This window comes from Chenopodium album, chromosome 25 (genome assembly GCF_948465745.1).
Source record: "Chenopodium album chromosome 25, dcCheAlbu1.1, whole genome shotgun sequence".
NCBI lineage: Eukaryota > Viridiplantae > Streptophyta > Magnoliopsida > Caryophyllales > Amaranthaceae > Chenopodium > Chenopodium album.
The window spans coordinates 2699571-2718417 of NC_137858.1; the positions used below are offsets into that span (position 1 = coordinate 2699571).

General features: G+C 33.9%; 2 protein-coding genes and 1 pseudogene across 2 annotated transcripts; all 3 read left to right on the plus strand.

Annotated features, from left to right (window-relative positions):
- Positions 1 to 857: 857 nt before the first annotated feature.
- On the plus strand, positions 858 to 5753 carry LOC145613517 (common plant regulatory factor 1-like). Its single transcript, XM_081668634.1, has 13 exons — positions 858 to 1031; positions 2553 to 2667; positions 2864 to 2908; positions 3040 to 3135; positions 3249 to 3332; positions 3487 to 3540; positions 3630 to 3790; positions 3900 to 3948; positions 4048 to 4099; positions 4279 to 4532; positions 4704 to 4781; positions 4886 to 5011; positions 5108 to 5753. Exons 2-13 carry the CDS (start codon positions 2608 to 2610, stop codon positions 5333 to 5335), a joined length of 1287 nt encoding a protein of 428 aa, XP_081524760.1. The 5' UTR covers positions 858 to 1031; positions 2553 to 2607; the 3' UTR covers positions 5336 to 5753.
- A 2468-nt stretch (positions 5754 to 8221) lies between these two features.
- LOC145613008 (xyloglucan endotransglucosylase protein 7 pseudogene) lies at positions 8222 to 9579 on the plus strand (annotated as a pseudogene).
- Positions 9580 to 14597: 5018 nt separating this feature from the next.
- On the plus strand, positions 14598 to 18775 carry LOC145613252 (putative glucose-6-phosphate 1-epimerase). The gene is made up of 8 exons (XM_081668325.1): positions 14598 to 15794; positions 16197 to 16271; positions 16906 to 16962; positions 17050 to 17213; positions 17460 to 17594; positions 17771 to 17873; positions 18082 to 18181; positions 18293 to 18775. Exons 1-8 carry the CDS (start codon positions 15684 to 15686, stop codon positions 18499 to 18501), a joined length of 954 nt encoding a protein of 317 aa, XP_081524451.1. The 5' UTR covers positions 14598 to 15683; the 3' UTR covers positions 18502 to 18775.
- Positions 18776 to 18847: the final 72 nt, after the last annotated feature.

The following is an 18847-nucleotide window of genomic DNA, read 5'->3' on the forward strand; positions in this document are numbered from 1 at the left end:
CTATTATCATATTTTCAATGACCTGAAAAAAGCACTTCCTACAAGAGTACAAGCTTAATTTTTGCAAAAAGCTAGCTATGATAATGATCACAACTCACAAGGTTGCTATCCATACTCTATTCTCATTGTATCATAAGTATGCCTCTGTCTCATCTTAGAAAATATTCAATTAATTTATATCACAAGTAGTGCATCCAAACTCTAATAGAATTTCCGTATTGAACCAATAATATTAGTAATTTGAATCAAGTTTGTTTCTTAAACCAGTATTAATACCATTAGGTTGATATAACGTTACACATGAGACGTGACCTAAACCTTTTTCCGTATTGACAAAATTATTTCATTTGATACTTATAAAAGCGAGCCAATTAAATTACGAAGTTAATTAGTTAGATTTATTTTCCTTTGCGAGTTTGATAAACACGTTAAGTAACTAGTTTGAACAACTAGTTTTAAATTATAAAACGAGTAACAAATTCGCAATCTAACGTTACAAACCCATTCTATAAACGCATCATCAAGTCATGATTTCATTCACATGTGTCATTGAGCAGAATCAACGAAACTTAACCCGTTTAATTAAACATGTACTGTACAAAACAGACTACTTAGTAAACCAGACACGAGATTGTCACATTGGTCGTCTGTTTTTACAACCAATTCAATTCCAAATTTGAAATACAAGGGTAAAAAAAATGTGAATACAGAATAATGACACATAGAATACGCCGTAACAAAATACGGAAGTAGCCCGTTACTGAGCCCACACCTACTAACACGTGTATAATGACGTGGAATGTTAGCTTGGCGCCTCCATAATCTCCCTCAACTTCCCCATTCTTTCTTCTTCAGCTTTTCTCCTTTCTCTCTCTACTCTCTACTTTCTACTCTCTTTATATTTTCTCTCTCATCTAAACTCATCGTTTTAATCCATTTCACAATGCTGTCAATTTAGCCAATCTTCAAGCGCTCAACAAAACAATCTCCTTCTTCATCACCATTTTAGATTTTTATTTCTCATTTCAAAGGTACGTTATTTTAATTCTAATTTATATTGATTTAGTCTTTTCCAAAAAAAAAAAAAAAAAAAAAAAATGCTCTTGTAATTTTAATTTGGTTTTTTTTCGAAGTTTTTTTTCTGAATTCGATAGTTTAGTGATTGGAATTAAACGACGTCGTATTTGTTGTCGATAGGTAGTTGAATTATGGATATAGCTAAATTCATCTTACAATTGAATTGATACAACCTGCGCATAGTAGTGCAGTGTTTTTTTTTTTTTAAAAAAAACTTTTTTAATTGTTTAATAACGAAGACAAAGTAGTGATGAGGAGTGGAAAGAGAAGGGTAGTTTAGTCATTGTAACGTGGAGGTGTAACTGCCGTGTCATTCCTGCTTTTCAAGGGTCCATTACTTTTATGTGTTCGATCCGCTTCTAAATAGACTATTTTGTCCCTCTACTTTTATCCTATTTTCACTAATTTTTATTGTTGGTAAAAAAAAAAAACTAAAGCAATTCTGTATGATTTAATTTTAATTAATTAAGATTAATCAAGAATTAAATGAATAGTGATGTTGATATTACGGAATTGTTTGCATGCAGATCTAACCCATTAATTGTGACATCATGATCTGTATATCGTTGTAAAAAGGAGAAAGGAATTTTAATGGTAGTAGATTCTGGTTAAGATGGCTACCTTGTAAAGTTTTAATTTTTATTTTTCCAATTGGATGATTCTTACTTTGTTAGAGGTATGAGATATAATTCGGAAAATAAATTTAATGATTAAAATACCAATAATGGAAAGTTTAATTTTTTTTGGATATTAATTTGAAATTAACTGATTAAAATTGTTCTGTTTTAAGATTTGGTACATAAATTTTGAAGCTTGGTATTGGTATTGATTTAAATCGTACTATGGAAAATTGGGGAATTTTGATTTTAATTTTTAATCCAAGAAATGCAAATCATCAAGTTGATTAGATGATCGTAGAGTTTTTAGTAGTGGATTTTCAATGAATGAGAATCAAAATTTATGATGAAATTATAAGCCTTTTTTGCTCTTGGACCTTATTTAATGGTTTATGGTTTGATGTTTGATCATAGCTCGGAAGATGTTCTTTGCACCCTAAATTGACGTATCTGAACTTATTCTAGTCGTAAATTGAACATGGGTACCCCTTTGGTTAAACATTTTTTTTGTTTTTTTTTGAAAGATTTGGTTAAACATATTAGAAGAATTGAATTTAAGTCAAACTATTTGTATGGAACACCAGAGAAGTATGTTTTTCTTGAGATTAATTTGTGTTGAGGAGTCGCTGAGTAATTGGCGTGATTTTGTCAATCATGTGTCTTGAAAGGATTTTATCTCCAAATAAATGTTTGAGAAGTCATGATTTGAATTCACATCTTTGTTAACAATTTTGCTTTTGAGCTACTTGATTTTTTGGATGAGGAGAGGGGGTGACTGACTGACTGACTGATGTTTATTATTGCGGATTTTTTGCACTAAAGGATCATCTTTAGTTCTAATTAATTGACTTGGTTCAGATAATCAACTGCTGTGCCAAATATTAGGCCGAAAATTTGACTTTTGTGAGTGATCATGGGAAGCAGTGATGATGGGAAGTCTCCCAAGCCAGAAAAATCATCTCCACCTGCAACTGTAAGATGAGAATTTATGGATCATAAAATTCTGATGAATCATATTATTATTATATTTTTAATTTCTTTTTTTTCATAAGAGGGTGTACAAAGAATATTTACGATGTGTTGCAGAAGTTGCAGTCAGTTTGTCTGTCTTTAATTTACCGAAACTTGAGATTCATGTTTGCTTATTGGTCGATCTTGTGTTTTCACAGGAACAGAATAGTGTTCATATGTATCCTGATTGGGCAGCCATGCAGGTTAGTTGCTTCATGGATGAATGTTAAAGTCAATTCTTAAACTATATCCAGCATGCACATCTTGAATAATTCATGATTGTGGATTGATTTTAAAGTTGAACTATTATTGATATTGTTCGACGATTCTATAGGCATATTATGGCCACAGAGTTGCTTTGCCACCATATTTCAACTCAGCTGTTGCACCTGGACACCCACCTCCCCCATATATGTGGGGACCTCCACAGGTAATTTTCATAAGGATATGTAATGCATCTTATTTATCTTGGATAAATTCAGTTATCTGTAACTTTCGCATTTTTTTTTCTCCCTTATTGACCAAAATGTTCATATTTTTCAGCCTATGGTACCACCATATGGAGCACCTTATGCTGCAATTTATGCACCAGGAGGAGTCTATGCGCACCCAGCTGCAATCCCTCTTGTAAGGGTCCCCTCCCCCTTTTAAAAATAACATTTCTGTTTTAGCAAGTACTTTGTAACTGGAAGATTGGCCCAATATTCAAATTCCCATGTTGCTCTTCTAACATAGATGAAAAAGGCTTTGACATGGTATCCTTGCCTTTTCCTGTGTGTAGGGTTCTCAGGCACATGGTCAAGGAGTTGTGAACCCTGCTGCGAGTGAACCATTGGTATGGAAATTTTGGTTTCAAAGATCTTATTCCAGTGTGACGAAATGAAATGGCTCTGACAGCAACATGAATATTTGTGGGTGATGCAGGTTGCTACTCCTTTGAGCATGGATACTCCTGCTAAATCCTCTGAAAATGGTGACAAAAGTTTAATAAAAAAACTTAAGGGGTTTGACGGTCTTGCAATGTCAATTGGGAATGCCAGTGCCGAGAAGACGGAGGCTGATGTTGAGAATAAACTTTCACAAAGGTACATTACTGCTAATATTCTTGTTTGCATTGATGTAATTTCAGGAGTTTATTTGGGCATTATAACATGGATGTATTGGACTAATATTTATATATACAATGATTGACAGTGCTGAAACTGAGGGTTCCAGTAATGGAAGTGATGGAAACACAGAAGAAGTAAGGGGCCTAGCTACGTTCTAGCTAGTAGTTATTCCTGCTTTTTACATGCATGAATTTCTGTGTTTGCTTGAATTCTGATTTCGCACACTTATGCAGGATGATCAAAAGAATAAAAGGAAGCGAAGCCGTGAAGGAACCCCGACTAGTGGTATGATATAGTCATGTATTCCATTACCTTTTTAGCATTTGTTTGTTTACAAACCAGAGTCAAAGAGTGTATCAGTTGGCATGTTAGGACGTGCAAGAGTGGGCTAGAAAGAGAGGAATACAACTATGATCTATTTTGTTTTGCAACCTAACATCAATCTCTGAATATTGTACTACCAGTTGAAGTTGAAAAAACTGAGACCAAGGTTGTTCTTCCTCCTGCTGATAAGGTGCTGGGAGTTCCTGTCACTCCTGCAAGTGCAGCAGCAGGACAAGTAGTAGGAACTGTTATTTCACCTGCTGTGGCCACCACATTGGAGCTGAGGAATCCCGGGGTCAGTGTGAAAGGGAGTTCACCAACTGTTTCTCCTCCTAATGGAGTTGTGTCTTCTGAAACTTGGTTACAGCCCTTACAGGCACAACAACCCGTTCAGGTAATTGGCCTTTTATCTGGTAGTTCTTTTTTTGTTTTCCAAGCTCTCTTTGGGCAACAAGGCCAACAACCGAGTAATCAACCTGTTGGAGTGAGCATATCAGAGCAGATGCTTTGGGTCAAGAGTTGTCATCTACGTGCTCTGTAATGTATATTTTCTTATTTTCTACAGAATGAGAGGGAGTTGAAGCGGGAGAGGAGAAAGCAATCCAATCGAGAATCTGCGAGAAGATCAAGGTTGAGGAAACAGGTAATGTGATATTTATATATAGTTTCTAGTTTTTAATAAATCTAATCGTGAGCATCACTTGAGATAAAATTTGTTTTCTTATTGCCTTGCTTATTAAATTGCAGGCTGAAACTGAGGAACTTGCCAGAAGAGTTGAATCCCTCAATGCTGAAAACTTAGCTCTTAAGTCAGAAATCAATCAACTGGTGGAGAACTCTCAGAAACTCCGTCTTGAAAATGCTGCATTAACGGTATAATTAAATCATATCAATTACTCTTTTTTCGTCCCTTAATCCATCAAGTCATTGCATTGTTGCTTATACTCATATTGTTCATCGCATATGCAGGGTAAATTAAAAAATTTGCAGTCTGCACCAGGAGAAGAGAATGCTACTGATGCCAAACGCAACCCAACGGACAGTACCGAAAACTTATTATCAAGGGTCAATAATTCAGGCTCTGTTGGTAGAAGCTCAGATGAAGGTGCTGATATGTTTGGGAAAAGCGCTAAGTCGGGTGCCAAGTTTCATCAACTACTGGATAACCGAAGGGCTGACGCTGTGGCAGCTGGCTGAGCTGCAGACAGATCAAGAAACCTGTTAGTCGTTAAGATACAGGATGATCATGTAATTTTGGCATCTAATTGAAAGCCCAAAATTACTGCTAACTATGTCATAAGTTGGAGTTAGACAGATAGATATAATTTTCATAAGAAAATCTGTAATTGTTAGCTGAAGGTTTTCTCAATGGCAGAACTGATGTGATTTTAATTAGAATTCAGGGTGCCGAGATTTGACCATTAAAGAAATTGTATATTGAAGAGTTCTAGAGATTTAGAAGAGGGTTCCAGTCAGGTCGGATACTCGGCTGGGCGCTTATACAACTATAGACCTGTGTTTGTTTATGTATAAGTTGAAATGTTGAATTACTTGAGTGGTGTATCAACATTTTATCTCTGGTTTAATTACATATTTTACTTTTTTTGTCCTACAATTTTATACCATATTTGTTTTCAGCTAAAGTAAAGTATGGTTCTTGTTTCTGAAGTGGCCGTATATTAATATTTGACAGCTACCTTGATTATGGCAGCAACATTCTGTTACTAGGATGACCTAAGTTGTTGCAGGATAACCAGATTAAAAACCAGAATATTTTTTTCCTATGTGTCCGTGCTTGTGCCAAAGTGGAGCCCTGGTATTGTCTAGGCTCAGCTCAGTAGCTACGTATTGTGCCGCAATTTTGGTCCGTACCCATTCGACAATTGTGTTAAACCATGGTGCTCAAATGCCTAAGCTAGTCGAATTTCACTTATTTTGCGATGTCTTGTGTTTTTCAGGGTTTTCGAACTCCTTGCACAGCCCAATGAATACAATCACGTACCATACCTACCCTATTTTCATATCTTGACATGTTTTTTTCACGTTGAGTCGCCCAATGCTTTACAAAGCCAATCGATCCTCCTTTATGCACAAGAAAATAGGCTAGATTGAGGGTTTTGCAAGAATATAATTTGTATTATTTGTAAACAAAGCAATCACATTAAAAAATTCTTGGGTAGTTTTTTTAACTAATTTGTAATGGGAGGAATCTTCAAAAGCTTTGAGAAGAACATCAATTATACGACTTCTATAACTTTGTAAGCTTGTAATCTAGATATCTTTCTTGACTTTAAAAAAAACAAAAAAGCTTTTAATTATATGTTAGGCTGTTAACATATGTAGTATGTCCTGTCACCTGGGTTTGTTACAGGACCATATAACTACATGCAAACACTACTAAATATCACCTGATACACCTAATTTGACTATATCCAGAAAGTCTTACTTGATACACCTAAATCTTGTTATTCTTGGTTAACCCCAATTTCTTCGTCTCCTCTCTATTATGAGGTGAGACTTGACTCACTTGAGTCCTCGCTGCAGTCAGTTACATAGCCACGATATCTGTCTCGTAAGACACAATTTTAACCATCAATATCGTTCAATTTGTATTACGAGAGTACAATTTTTCCCTCCCACGTTATATTAGACAACTAAGGAGGTAAGGAGGAAGGTTCATGATGTACCTGTAGCAATAAAAGAAATTAAGAAATTGGATTATCTAGTGAGGGCTTCATTCAGGGGAAAAACAACGAACATCTTAAATGTAATTGCAGTAATATACTCCATGTGCTATTTCTGAATTGATTACTAGCCACTTAGCCAGCTTATTAGTTATAACTATCAAGTACCAAAACTTGAAATACAAGCTGAATACTTTCTAGGACTATTTCTATCAACTAGTGGATGTTACACTACAAACTAGATAGTGGTAATATATAGTGTATGACAAAAGTGTCAATGTTATATACTACCTCTTTTTCTTATTACTCGCAACAAATGGGTATTATTTGTGAGATATAAAATATTCATTTGTTGCAAGTAATAAGAAACGGAGGTTGTATAATAATAATGTTCATGATAAATGCATTATCAATATGAGAAATCAGATGAGATCATGTGTTTTTCTTTGTCATGTGTACTATGAAAATGTATGTCATATTTGCGCATTATGTATACAAGGTAATTAATAAGGTAAGAGTATACACAAGTGTACCGTGCACCTACCACTCATTATCCTCACTCACTCATACTCAGGCTTGAGTATGGTGGATCATATATGCCGTAACAAGCTAAGTTGGTTAATAGATAGGTTGAGCCATTAAAGTACAATTGGTGCACCTTTCCATATAAGTAACAACGGGGATAATAATTGACCATTACTAAACACCAATAATACTTCTTACTATTTACTTTGTGTGAACTCAAAATTTCCTATCAAAAGTTCATGACTGTATGTCTTAATTCTAATTTAACATTCTCGATCATTTAGGTAAAACAGCTCTATTTTTTTTAATGAAGTTAGTCTCGTACTTATCCACTAACCCGTTCCCCCCCTCGACTTTTAATGTATGTACCTCATAGCTAGGATTGATCATACTATACGGAGTACATTGATAACTTTGAGGAATTAATCGATTTTCAATGAGCATGCATGATTGCATGCATGCATGGGCCATATATGGCTTTGCTTCTTTGTTTAGCTAAATTAGCTGGTAATAAATATCAATGCCTTTTATTTCCCAATGTTAATCCCTAGCAAACCTAATTTGTGTAATAAATTGATCCATTCTGAGATGCATACTAAGAAAGTCAACCATATACCCAAAATAAACTACAAATACACTCAAAATGAAACCAAAACTTTATTAGTACACCATTAACCAAGCAATTTTGATGCACCAACTGTAAACGTACATCTCAAGGTGTGAACCATCCTCTCCACCTTCCTTAATTAAGCCCTTACTTTCCTCATTAACTGGCTTTTTAGGGTATAAATACCCTTTTAAGTATTAGTTATAATCAACAAATATTGCCACCTGAAAATTGTTATCCACTAATTAAGGTTAGCTAGTTAGCTCTATGGCAATTTTTTGTATTAATTCTAGTATTAGAGCATTAATCGTAACGCTAATGCTATGGATCCTACCCTTGGTTGCCAATGCTGGTAACTTTAAGAAGAATTTCCATTCTACATGGGGTCATGACCGTGTTGGAATTTTTGATGATGGAAAACTCCTCACCCTTACACTTGACAAATATTCGGGTTCAGGGTTCGAGTCCAAGAGCCGATATCTATTTGGGAAGTTTGATATGAAGATCAAACTTGTTCCTCGCAACTCTGCTGGCACTGTCACAACTTTCTTTGTAAGCTAATTCTTACCTAAACATTTTTCTTTCCCTAAATTCTTAATGCAAAAACATATGAAATACACTATATAGTTGAATGATAAAGCAAACATATAGGTCATATTCTTACAATCATGAAAATATTGAATGCACATGATCCCTACATTAGGTTTTACCTTGAATTAGTCTAGAAGAGTAGGACCAATAATATGATTAAAGTTTGGATTAACGGTAGTATTAATTAATGGTTCCTCTCTTTGTTCAAATTCACACAACTAATAACCTGTCCTACTAATGTCATCATGTACCTTGATTATTAGTACAAACTAATTGTGGATTATTGATTGTTGTACATGCAGTTAGCATCAAATGGACTTGTTCATGATGAGATAGATTTTGAGTTCTTGGGAAATGTAACGGGTGAGCCCTATACAATTCACACCAATGTATTTAGTCAAGGTAAAGGTAACCGAGAGCAACAATTCAAACTATGGTTTGATCCCACCACCGATTTTCATACTTATTCTATCACGTGGAATCCTCACAACATCATGTAAGTATAGAGTCGTTCTCTGTTATTTTAAATTTGTAATAATCTATGCATAATTATTTTGTCTGGAATTTATGGTTGAAAAAAATAATTATTGTGAAACAAAGGGAGTAACAGTTTCGAAAACACGTGTTGCAGCTTCTCGATAGATGGACTACCCATAAGGGAATTCAAGAATAGGGGGTCAATAGGAGTACCATACCCAATAAGCAAACCAATGAAGATATATGCAAGTTTATGGAATGCAGATGATTGGGCTACAATGGGTGGGAGAGTAAAGACTAATTGGAAAGAAGCCCCTTTTGTTGCTTCATATGGTGGCTTCAGGATAACAGCTTGTAAGTGGGCCCGGTCAACGAAGTCAACTAATTGCCTTAAGTCAAACACAAATGGAGAAAAAGATGAATGGAAAAAGCAACAAGTCAACTCTTCTGAAAAAAAGTGGATGGAAATGGTTCAAAGACACTACATGGTTTACAATTATTGTACTGATACAAATAGGTTTCCTAAAGGTTTGCCTGTTGAATGCAATTTATCTTAACATAACAAGAGCATCTTTATCTTTGGTTCATTGTACATTTTTCGTGGGGGGGGGGGGGGGGGGGGGGGGGGGGGGGGGAATAAGTAGCTAGATATGTTGTTTTATGATAAGACTAAGACAAATATGTCCACATCTATTTTTTTTAACATCAATAAATACTAATATTCTCTCTCATATTATGGAGACTTTGGATATTTCAAATTGAAATTTAAAAGAAGGGGGAGGGTTGTGTAACATGTATGATTCTCTCTCTCTCCTTTTCTTTTTCTTTGAAATCAATAATCTCACCTTTGTCCGATCTGCACAAAACGAGCCAACCTTTGCATATTCTGGGAACAAGCCCACCTTTCACCTCTATTTTCTCAAAATGGGTCTTTTGACTTACAACCTGTTTAGCAGGTTAAATTTTTATTTTTTCTTAATTTTTTCCCTTTAATCTCTCTCCTCTAACCTTCACCACCATTACCTCTCCAATCCTCCATAACAGCCACCTCATCACCACCACTACCCCTCCATAACCATTACTCCCACCACCTATCACAACCTACCTCTGCTTGCCACCACCCTAGTTTACATCTGATCACCACCAGCCTATCCCACCACTAACCCCTTCCTCAAAGCCTCCCTTAATCGAACCACCACTTTTCACCTGACTCAACCGCGTGAAACACCAGCCGACCCCCAAATACACTGCTTCGGACCAAATCCCCACCAGCCATGGCCTTGCCCTACTACTGACCCCCACCAGCCACGACCTCTTTAATCGAACCCTATCCCCACCTAACTGAAATCCAATATTCTCTCAACTAACCACCACCCCATAGCAATCCCATCCCCGAAACCCACTGCGTCAGACCAAAACCCCACCCATCCTGACCCAATTAGACCGAAATCACTCCACATTACCCGCGAAAGTCCCAATTGAACCCACCTTGGAGTACGAGAAGAACTCGGGGTACCACCGGCTGATTTTCGACAAGGCAGGGAGTGTTAGCTGTCATTTGGTGGGGAAGGGGGTGGTAGGAGCTTGTTTCTAGAAAAGGAATGGGTTGCTCCGGCAGGGAAGGGTGTGGTTACAGTGGTCGGGGAAGAGGGAAGGAGTTTTTTTTTAATTAATAGACGTGGCAAGTCACCTTCTAAAATCAGTTACCAAATTATAAAACCGATCAAGGGCTTCTTTTGAAATAATAAGAGGAAAAGGTTGGCTTGTTTCCAGAATACTCAAAGGTTGGCTCGTTTTGAGCGGATCAAGCAAAGGTGGGATTATTCTTTTCAATTTTTCCTAAAAAAAATTCATCATCAAAATATTAAAGTTAAAACACTTACTTCGTATAAGGTAAGTGATTTTAAGACAAGCATTTAACATATTGCAAAACTCGTCATGATAGCTGATACAATAAGCATGGATAATTTGTCTCATTTAAGTTTCTAAGTCATTAATTAAGTGTATATAATGATCTAGAAATTTTGACCGCAGTTCATTATTTACAAAACAAATGTACTCGTACAAAATGTTAAATAAGTACTTGTATTAATTTATACATATTTTCAATATTTACAATTTTTTTTTCTTCTTGTAGTCATTTTTTTGGGTGTTTAGAGAGTCACAAGGGTGGGTGATGATAATCGATCCCAAAATCTTTTGAAACCGGAAGGGGAGCTCTAACCACTTGATCTAACCTTCACTCTCATACCCAATTATATTATGTTATTGTTAATGATCAATTTCATGCATCAAATTGTTGTAATAATGACACGAACAAAGTACTATAAAAAATAGATAGAGTATATGACTGACGTTGGGCCACTAATTTTCTCGGTCTTTTAAAGAATAGAGACAAGATTCTGCTTAATAACGGGCCCGCCGGTGGTGTCACTTCGTCTCACTTTATAAAGACAAAGGTCTATTCTACTTGCGATTCAAATTATGGCAAAAATACTAAACTAGACCCAACCCGAGCTTTATATGCTGACCCAATGATCATAGGGAGGGTCTATTAATATTTCTAAAGTCATTAAGGTTTATACAAATTTTACGTAATTTGTTAATTCACAAATAAGTTTTACGAATAACTTTTACGTAATTTGTTTATTAATTTTTGAAAAAAAAATAAAGAATTTTATTTGGAATAAAATGCGTATATATTTTTTTTTAAATTGGCAAACCTCGTTAAAATTGTGAAAAAACGGTCCAATATACTATCTTCTTCTTATAATTATGTTTACATAATTCATTAATACATTTTTTTACCTAAGGTACTGTTCTCTTCAACTCCAATTCAGTACAAGTAGGAAGTACCCTTTATAAATATGGAGGGTAATACCGTGGAACAAGCCTTATTTTCTTTGTACTTAGTTGCATTCTCTTTCTTTTTCTTCCAAATCTCAACCTTCTCATCCCACCTCCATAACAATGGCACATCTTCGCCCTCCGAATGCAAAAGAGTTCTGCACATCATTAATGGATGATGGTTTTTTTTTTTTATGAAAAAGAGCCACGTCTTATCTTCGACTCCAATAGTGCTCATATTACAATTGCAATATGATTAACTATGGAGAAATAACATTAAAAGTTTGTCTGAGATCTAATATGGAAGAAGTTAACTCCTTTAAAAAATCTAATATAATTGACTATAAGGAAAAACGGACTCCGTACGGATTTTTTATTGTACAACAAACCTTTCGCTTGGAATCCTCGTTGAGGACAAACTTTAAATTGCAAAACTTAAATAAATTCAGTAAATGACTATTAAATATTATTAAGGCAAAATCATAAAAGCGAAAGGCAAAAAAATACTATTACTTACGCAAGAATATAAGCATAAGTATTGCAAACAAATCGCATACAATCCAAAGGATCAAAATAGTCATACTTTACGTTGTTGTTAATTACACCTTGATTATGCATATCTTCAATGTCCGTGTGGCGCTTATATACATCCTGCCACCAAATATGGGTAACCGAAGGAGAATTAGAGCCTGCTTGATGAGGAGATTGAGGACGCGGTGATGATGGAGAGCCTGCTTGATGAGGTGGAGGACGCACTGTTGATGGAGAGCGTGCTTGATGGGGAGATGGAGGACACGGTGATGATGGAGAGCCTGTTTGATGATGAGATGGAGGATGCACTGATGATTGATGAGGGTGATGGAGAGTCTGCTTGATGATGAGATGGAGGACACACTAATGATTGATGAGGAGATTGAGGACGCGGTGATGATGGGGAGCCTGCTTGATGATGAGATGGAGGACGCACTGATGATTGATGAGGAGATTGAGGACGCGGTGATGATGGAGAGCCTGCTTGATGATGAGATGGAGGACGCACTATTCATAGGTGTATCATATATTCATAATTGTATTTTAGATCAAGAAAATTATCCTTTGAGATTTAAGTTCAAAAAAACGCGAAATAAATATCTGTACTAATGTTTTAATTTTTCAGTTTTGTATCACTAAGCAAAAAAAAAAAAATTATAAACATGACTTTGCTACAAGTGGCAACATTTGAAATCAATCTTACTTCAAACAAAGCATTACATATTTACTAATTTATACGAAGTATAATATTGTGTCTCATCTACACCATAAAAGATTGTATTTCATTCAAAACTCAACCCCTTTTCAACTCTTTTTTTCTCTTATTTTGTCCATTAACCAATCATCAAATTACATAAATTACAAAGAATGTTAAGTACTTAATAGTTGATAAAATTAGTGAATAGTTTGATTTGTAAATACATACTTAAAAATGTTCTATAAGAAGTGACTTGCTCACTCTTTCAAATTGACAATAGTAATAAATCCGCATTCTATTAAATTTATCATACCTAATTCTAACAATTATAGCAAGAGTAATTGTCTCTATTTTAAAATTAAAATCATAAATTTACCTCTAAAAATTTAAAACCACATTTCATGCTATTTTATATACTCATATATCAAGATATCTATATCTATATCTATATCTATCTATATCTATATCTATATCTATACTTAGTATTTAAAAACACAAACCACAAATTTTTCATATGACACATGGCATCACAATTCACAAGTCACTCATCAACCCCATATGCCACATGTCAACTCCCTTAATTATGTATGTTTAAGTCTTTATGCATTCTACAATTTGCAAATTCAAGTAAGAAAATGAAGTGTTTCATTTCCACCATCATAAAATAATGTTCAATTTTTTTTTTTTTTTTTTGAAATCAAATAATGTTCAATTAATTAGTACACATTACATAAACATATGAATTATTATAAAAATTGTCTTTTCATCTCCTAGACTTTAAATATAATTTAAACTAATATGTCATTTCATATCCCACATTCTTCATGTATATATATCTAACTCAATTCTTTCATGTTCTTTCACAGTTCTACCCTCACTCTTTTTTTTTTTTTTTTTTTTTTTTTTTTTTTTTTTTTTTTTTTAAGTTTTTGAAAAGAAACAATTACTTGGTATAAAAGCATACCTACATATGAATATAATTATCCCAGGTAATAACCCGTGCATTGAACGAGCCAAAAGGCTAGTTGTATATAAAATAGTTACTTAAAAGTTTTAAACACAAAACTAATTAAGAAACCTTAAAGTAATTGGAAATTTGTTTAATCATATGAATAGAACTCACCCCATTCATACTCTAAGAGTCTAAGAAAACATAAAAAAAAAATTAAAATTAAAATTAAAATTAAAATTAAAATTAAAAAAAAAAGTTGAAGATTCTATTAGCTTATTCTTTTAAAATTGTACACAAAACGACACCATTTAAAGTGAATCTAAATTGAAGAAGACAATATGGACCCATATAACATTTTAATCCAGATTTATATTTTTGACCGTTTTTGTTCAATATTAGTTTATACAACTTCCTCATTTTTCTTTAAAAAAAAAAAAATTCTCATTTTTCAAGCGCATCAAATAAATAAATAAACACACTTACTTACAATTTTATTTTTAATAAAAAAAACGTACATCTTTCTTCTCTCTTCTCATACGCTGATTCCAGCTGCATTTGTGAATAATTAAGGAGTTAATTACAATAATCCCTCTCACTTAATCATAAATGCAGCTTTAAGTTTTAGCACCTTGAATTGCGTTTGTTGCTGGATTTACACATCTACTATCTTTTGTGCATTGTATTTAGATTTATTTTTGATATACACATCACATTTTTTTTATTTCTACTTTAACGCACAAATTTGGCAAAAGGTTAGTTTTTCTGGAGTGTCATTTTTATTGTGTAAATTCATAGAATATTTATTATTTTTTGGAAAAAATTCCCATTTATAGTAATGGGTTGTTGGAAGTTTTGTTGCTAGTTCTTTATTTCTTCAGTATAATTTTACTAAATTTGGGAAATAAGATCCAAATTGGCAACTGAGTTTTAAAGAATCTTTTAAGCTAATTGCAGAAAACAAAAAGAATAGAGTTAATAAATTTATGTGGCGTGGAAGTTTCATATACTAGTAGTGGTAAATTAAAAGTTAGAGTTAGCATATTTAATGAGATAATAATAGTGAGTACAATTTTTGTTACATTATCGTTCAAAAATATATAGTATTAATTTTTATTCTCTTTAAAATAAAAATTAAATCTTGATTGTCTTATTGTGGAAATGTGGAGTATGCAATTTTGCCAACATCTGGCAAATTGATACCAGAAATTCGAAGGAGTGCTGTTAATTATTTTCTGGGTTTTTGACAAATGTTTTATTTTTATGGGTTTTAATTAATTTTTCTGGGTTCATAATTTTGAGTACCTTTGAAAATAAAAATTCATTTTTAAGCAAATTTCAAGGTTGTTATTTTCTGGATCTGGGTTAATTTATTGCTGAAGATTATTAATTAAAGTCGAGTAAAGTAGGGATTGGTAGTTGGGATTTTTGTGAGTAATTTTTGATTTTTTTTTTTTTTTTTGAATTAGAAGTCACAGAATTCATAAGTTATAGTCACAAGAAACGTGCTTAGTCCTGACCAATTGGGTTGTTTGCACAATCCAATTTTTAGTTCCTTAAAAGGGGAGAAATTTGGAGAGAAAAAAAAATAGAGAGAAGTAAAATATTTTTAGAGAGAGAAAGTTTAGAGAGAGAAAATGGGACACTCTGCTGCAGTTTGGGATTACAGGCCTGCTCATGAACTCACTTCTGACTGGAATGGAAATCCTTATGTTATTCTCAGAAATCCTCAAGGTGCTTCTGCAAGGGTAAAAATTTCATCTTTTTTTAATTTTTCTACTTTATTTTTGTAATTCAATTATATTTTAATTTGTTTTTTGTTATTGATTTTGATAGAATGAATTTTATTTGTGCTATTTTTTTTGTTTTTGTTTTATTGATGGATTTCATTTTGTAATCTAGGTTGATGGTGATGTTTTAGTACAAGAATTGTTGTTGGATATTATTTTATAATAATAATGATTCTTACATTCACAAGTTCAAACTAATTTTAAAATCAAATCAAGAGTTGTTGTAGCTTTAAGGAAAATCTTAGTTTTTGTTTGTTCTATTGAAAACGATTCTGTTTTTTTTTTTTCTTCATCTCCATTTTTTTTTAGTGTAAAATAATAAAATGGGGTTATTGATTGGTTTTCTTTTCAATTTTACAGATCAGTTTGCATGGGGGACAAGTTATGTCATGGAAAAATGAACATGGGGAAGAACTCTTATTTACCAGCAGTAAGGTAAATGAATAAAATTTGAATAATTTGGTGCTTTGTTTTTCTGTATGATTTCTGTAAGTGTTTATTGCTGAGGACTTTTAGTGCAAACAATTCGATGTAACTCTTATAATTATCTAATCAACGATATTAATTTATGCATCTAATCTGTGATTGTGAATTTGTGATTTGAAAGTGGTGGAATTGATTTACTTTGCTATATAATCCAGCATGAATTTGATTGTAAATCAATTTTTCTTATCATTCCATGTTTTTATCTTGAACATCATATATCTATCAAAATTTTTGGCCAGTGCTTTGGTGTAAACTAATGGATTTATACAATGAAAATTTATTGAGTTTCTGTCTTTATTATTGTTCCCCATTTGCGATTTGAGGCGAATTAAATCACTATCTAACCCAGCATCAATCCCTAAAAATCTGAATTTGTCCAAGCCTTAACATTTTTTTTTTGGGATTAAAAATGCATCTTGGTGAAAAAATGGCTATAAAAAATATTTATATGAAATTCAATTGAAAGTTGAGTAAATTCTGAATCACACTTCATGTGTATCCTTGACATTGAAAGTTTCAAGTTTTTAACTGCGAGTCTTCTCTAGTCAATAATTGACTCACTTCACTTTCTGGTGATGGATAGGCTGTCTTTAAGCCACCAAAAGCTATGAGAGGAGGAATCCCGCTGTGTTTCCCTCAGGTACATTGGTATTTCATCCATGATTTTTTAAAGAAGTTTTTAGTGTGTTTGAGTCGGGTTCTGATATTAATTTGAATTTCATTGAAGTTTGGGAACTGTGGATCGCTTGAGCAACATGGGTTTGCCAGGAACAAAGTCTGGGCCATTGATAACAATCCCCCTCCTCTGCCACCAAATGATTCCAAAGGGAAATCCTTTGTTGATTTGATTCTGAAACCATCTTCAGAGGATCTCAAATGCTGGCCACACAGGTACCATGACATTTTCATGAAACGTGCCTTAGCTTTCTTCCTATACTTGTTGAACCTCTCAATGCTCATATGTAACCCGTTTTTGTGTCACGAGTTATTGAGCTTTAGATGGTTACTAATCCGTTTTTTCCTTTTTTTACTGATATGCTTTCTGTTTCTTAGTTGTCATCATCTGTCACGTGTCTCAGCCTCTTAAGACTTTTTTCAAACCACTTATTGATAATTAAATTTATTTGCTTATTGCAGTTTTGAGTATCGTTTAAGGGTTGCTCTTGGGGCTGATGGACGTTTGTCATTGATATCTCGCATAAGAAATGTGAATGGAAAACCATTTACTTTCTCATTCGCCTACCACACATATATGTCAGTTTCTGATATCAGGTATCGAAACCTTGTTGCTTGTATTGATATTCTGACACGTTCTTAATTGTCTTGTGTTCTCTACAGAATTGTGACATCTTTAGTTATTTCGCCTCAGTACTATCCTTGGCCCTGTTGGTTTCTTAACTTGCCATATGATCTCTTATTCAGTTATCCTTGCTTACCTTTCTCTGTAGTGAGGTCAGGATAGAAGGATTGGAAACACTAGACTACCTTGACAACCTCTTCCACAGAGAACGCTGTACTGAGCAAGGAGATGCTTTGACATTTGAATCTGAGGTACTATATGCGCTCATTTCATTAATCATATGCTAGCTTCTTTACTGAGATCTCTATTGATAAAATCTTGAGTAATTCTATCATAGACCGTCTACTCTTATTGCCTAGTCCTTGTGCTGCCGAAGATTATATTGTGAACACGACTGTGCATGGCACTCTTGTGATAATACTTTGCTCACTGCTTTCATACCTGCCTGTGGCTTTTCAGGTGGATCGTGTATATCTGAGTTGTCCAAACGCTATTGCTGTCATTGATCATGCAAAAAAGAGAACATTTGTGATCCGAAAGGATGGCCTACCAGATGTTGGTAAGATGCACTGGCAGAAGAGCTTGCATTATGTTGTATATTTTGCATTGAAAAAAAACACTTGAGATTGAATTATTATCTTGATGTTTTTTCTTTCTTGATATTGCACAGTTGTATGGAACCCATGGGATAAAAAATCAAAGGCAATGACTGATTTTGGGGATGAAGAGTACAAGCATATGCTTTGTGTTGATGGGGCAGTGGTCGAGCATCCCATCACGCTGAAGCCTGGAGAAGAATGGACAGGCCGGCTAGAGATTGTAGTGGTGCCTTCAAGCTTCTGCAGTGATCATCTTGATCTGCATAAAGTGCGTTTCTAAGAAAGCTGAATTCCTATACATAAATAAGGCAGTTCCAAAGTGCAAATCAATGCAGCTCAATATAGTTATTCCTAGTTTACAGTAGTAGTTTAATACTGAAGTATTTCAGTTTATAATGTAAGGAATTTTGATGTCAGAAACAAAATAGATAGAAGAATAGAGTAAAATGCTGGAACATTTTTTACTTCCAGCAGAAAATGCATTGAAGTTAATCTATGAAAAAATAGGACGACTTTGAGATTGCTATAATATTACTCCGTATATCTTAATTTTATATTACTGCAGAAAACTATATTAATGTATCTTATTTTTATAAGATTAAGGTGCAGCAAAAAAATTGGCAGGA

Excerpts from the sequence above, each read along its gene's own strand:
- LOC145613517 (XM_081668634.1), top strand. The coding sequence starts at position 2,608 with ATGGGAAGCAGTGATGATGGGAAGTCTCCCAAGCCAGAAAAATCATCT. Across the intron at positions 3,136-3,248 it reads ATATGTGGGGACCTCCACAG|CCTATGGTACCACCATATGG; the intron begins GTAATTTTCATA and ends CATATTTTTCAG. Across the intron at positions 3,541-3,629 it reads CTGCTGCGAGTGAACCATTG|GTTGCTACTCCTTTGAGCAT; the intron begins GTATGGAAATTT and ends TGGGTGATGCAG.
- LOC145613252 (XM_081668325.1), top strand. The coding sequence starts at position 15,684 with ATGGGACACTCTGCTGCAGTTTGGGATTACAGGCCTGCTCATGAACTC. Across the intron at positions 16,963-17,049 it reads TCCCGCTGTGTTTCCCTCAG|TTTGGGAACTGTGGATCGCT; the intron begins GTACATTGGTAT and ends ATTTCATTGAAG. Across the intron at positions 17,874-18,081 it reads CTTTGACATTTGAATCTGAG|GTGGATCGTGTATATCTGAG; the intron begins GTACTATATGCG and ends GTGGCTTTTCAG.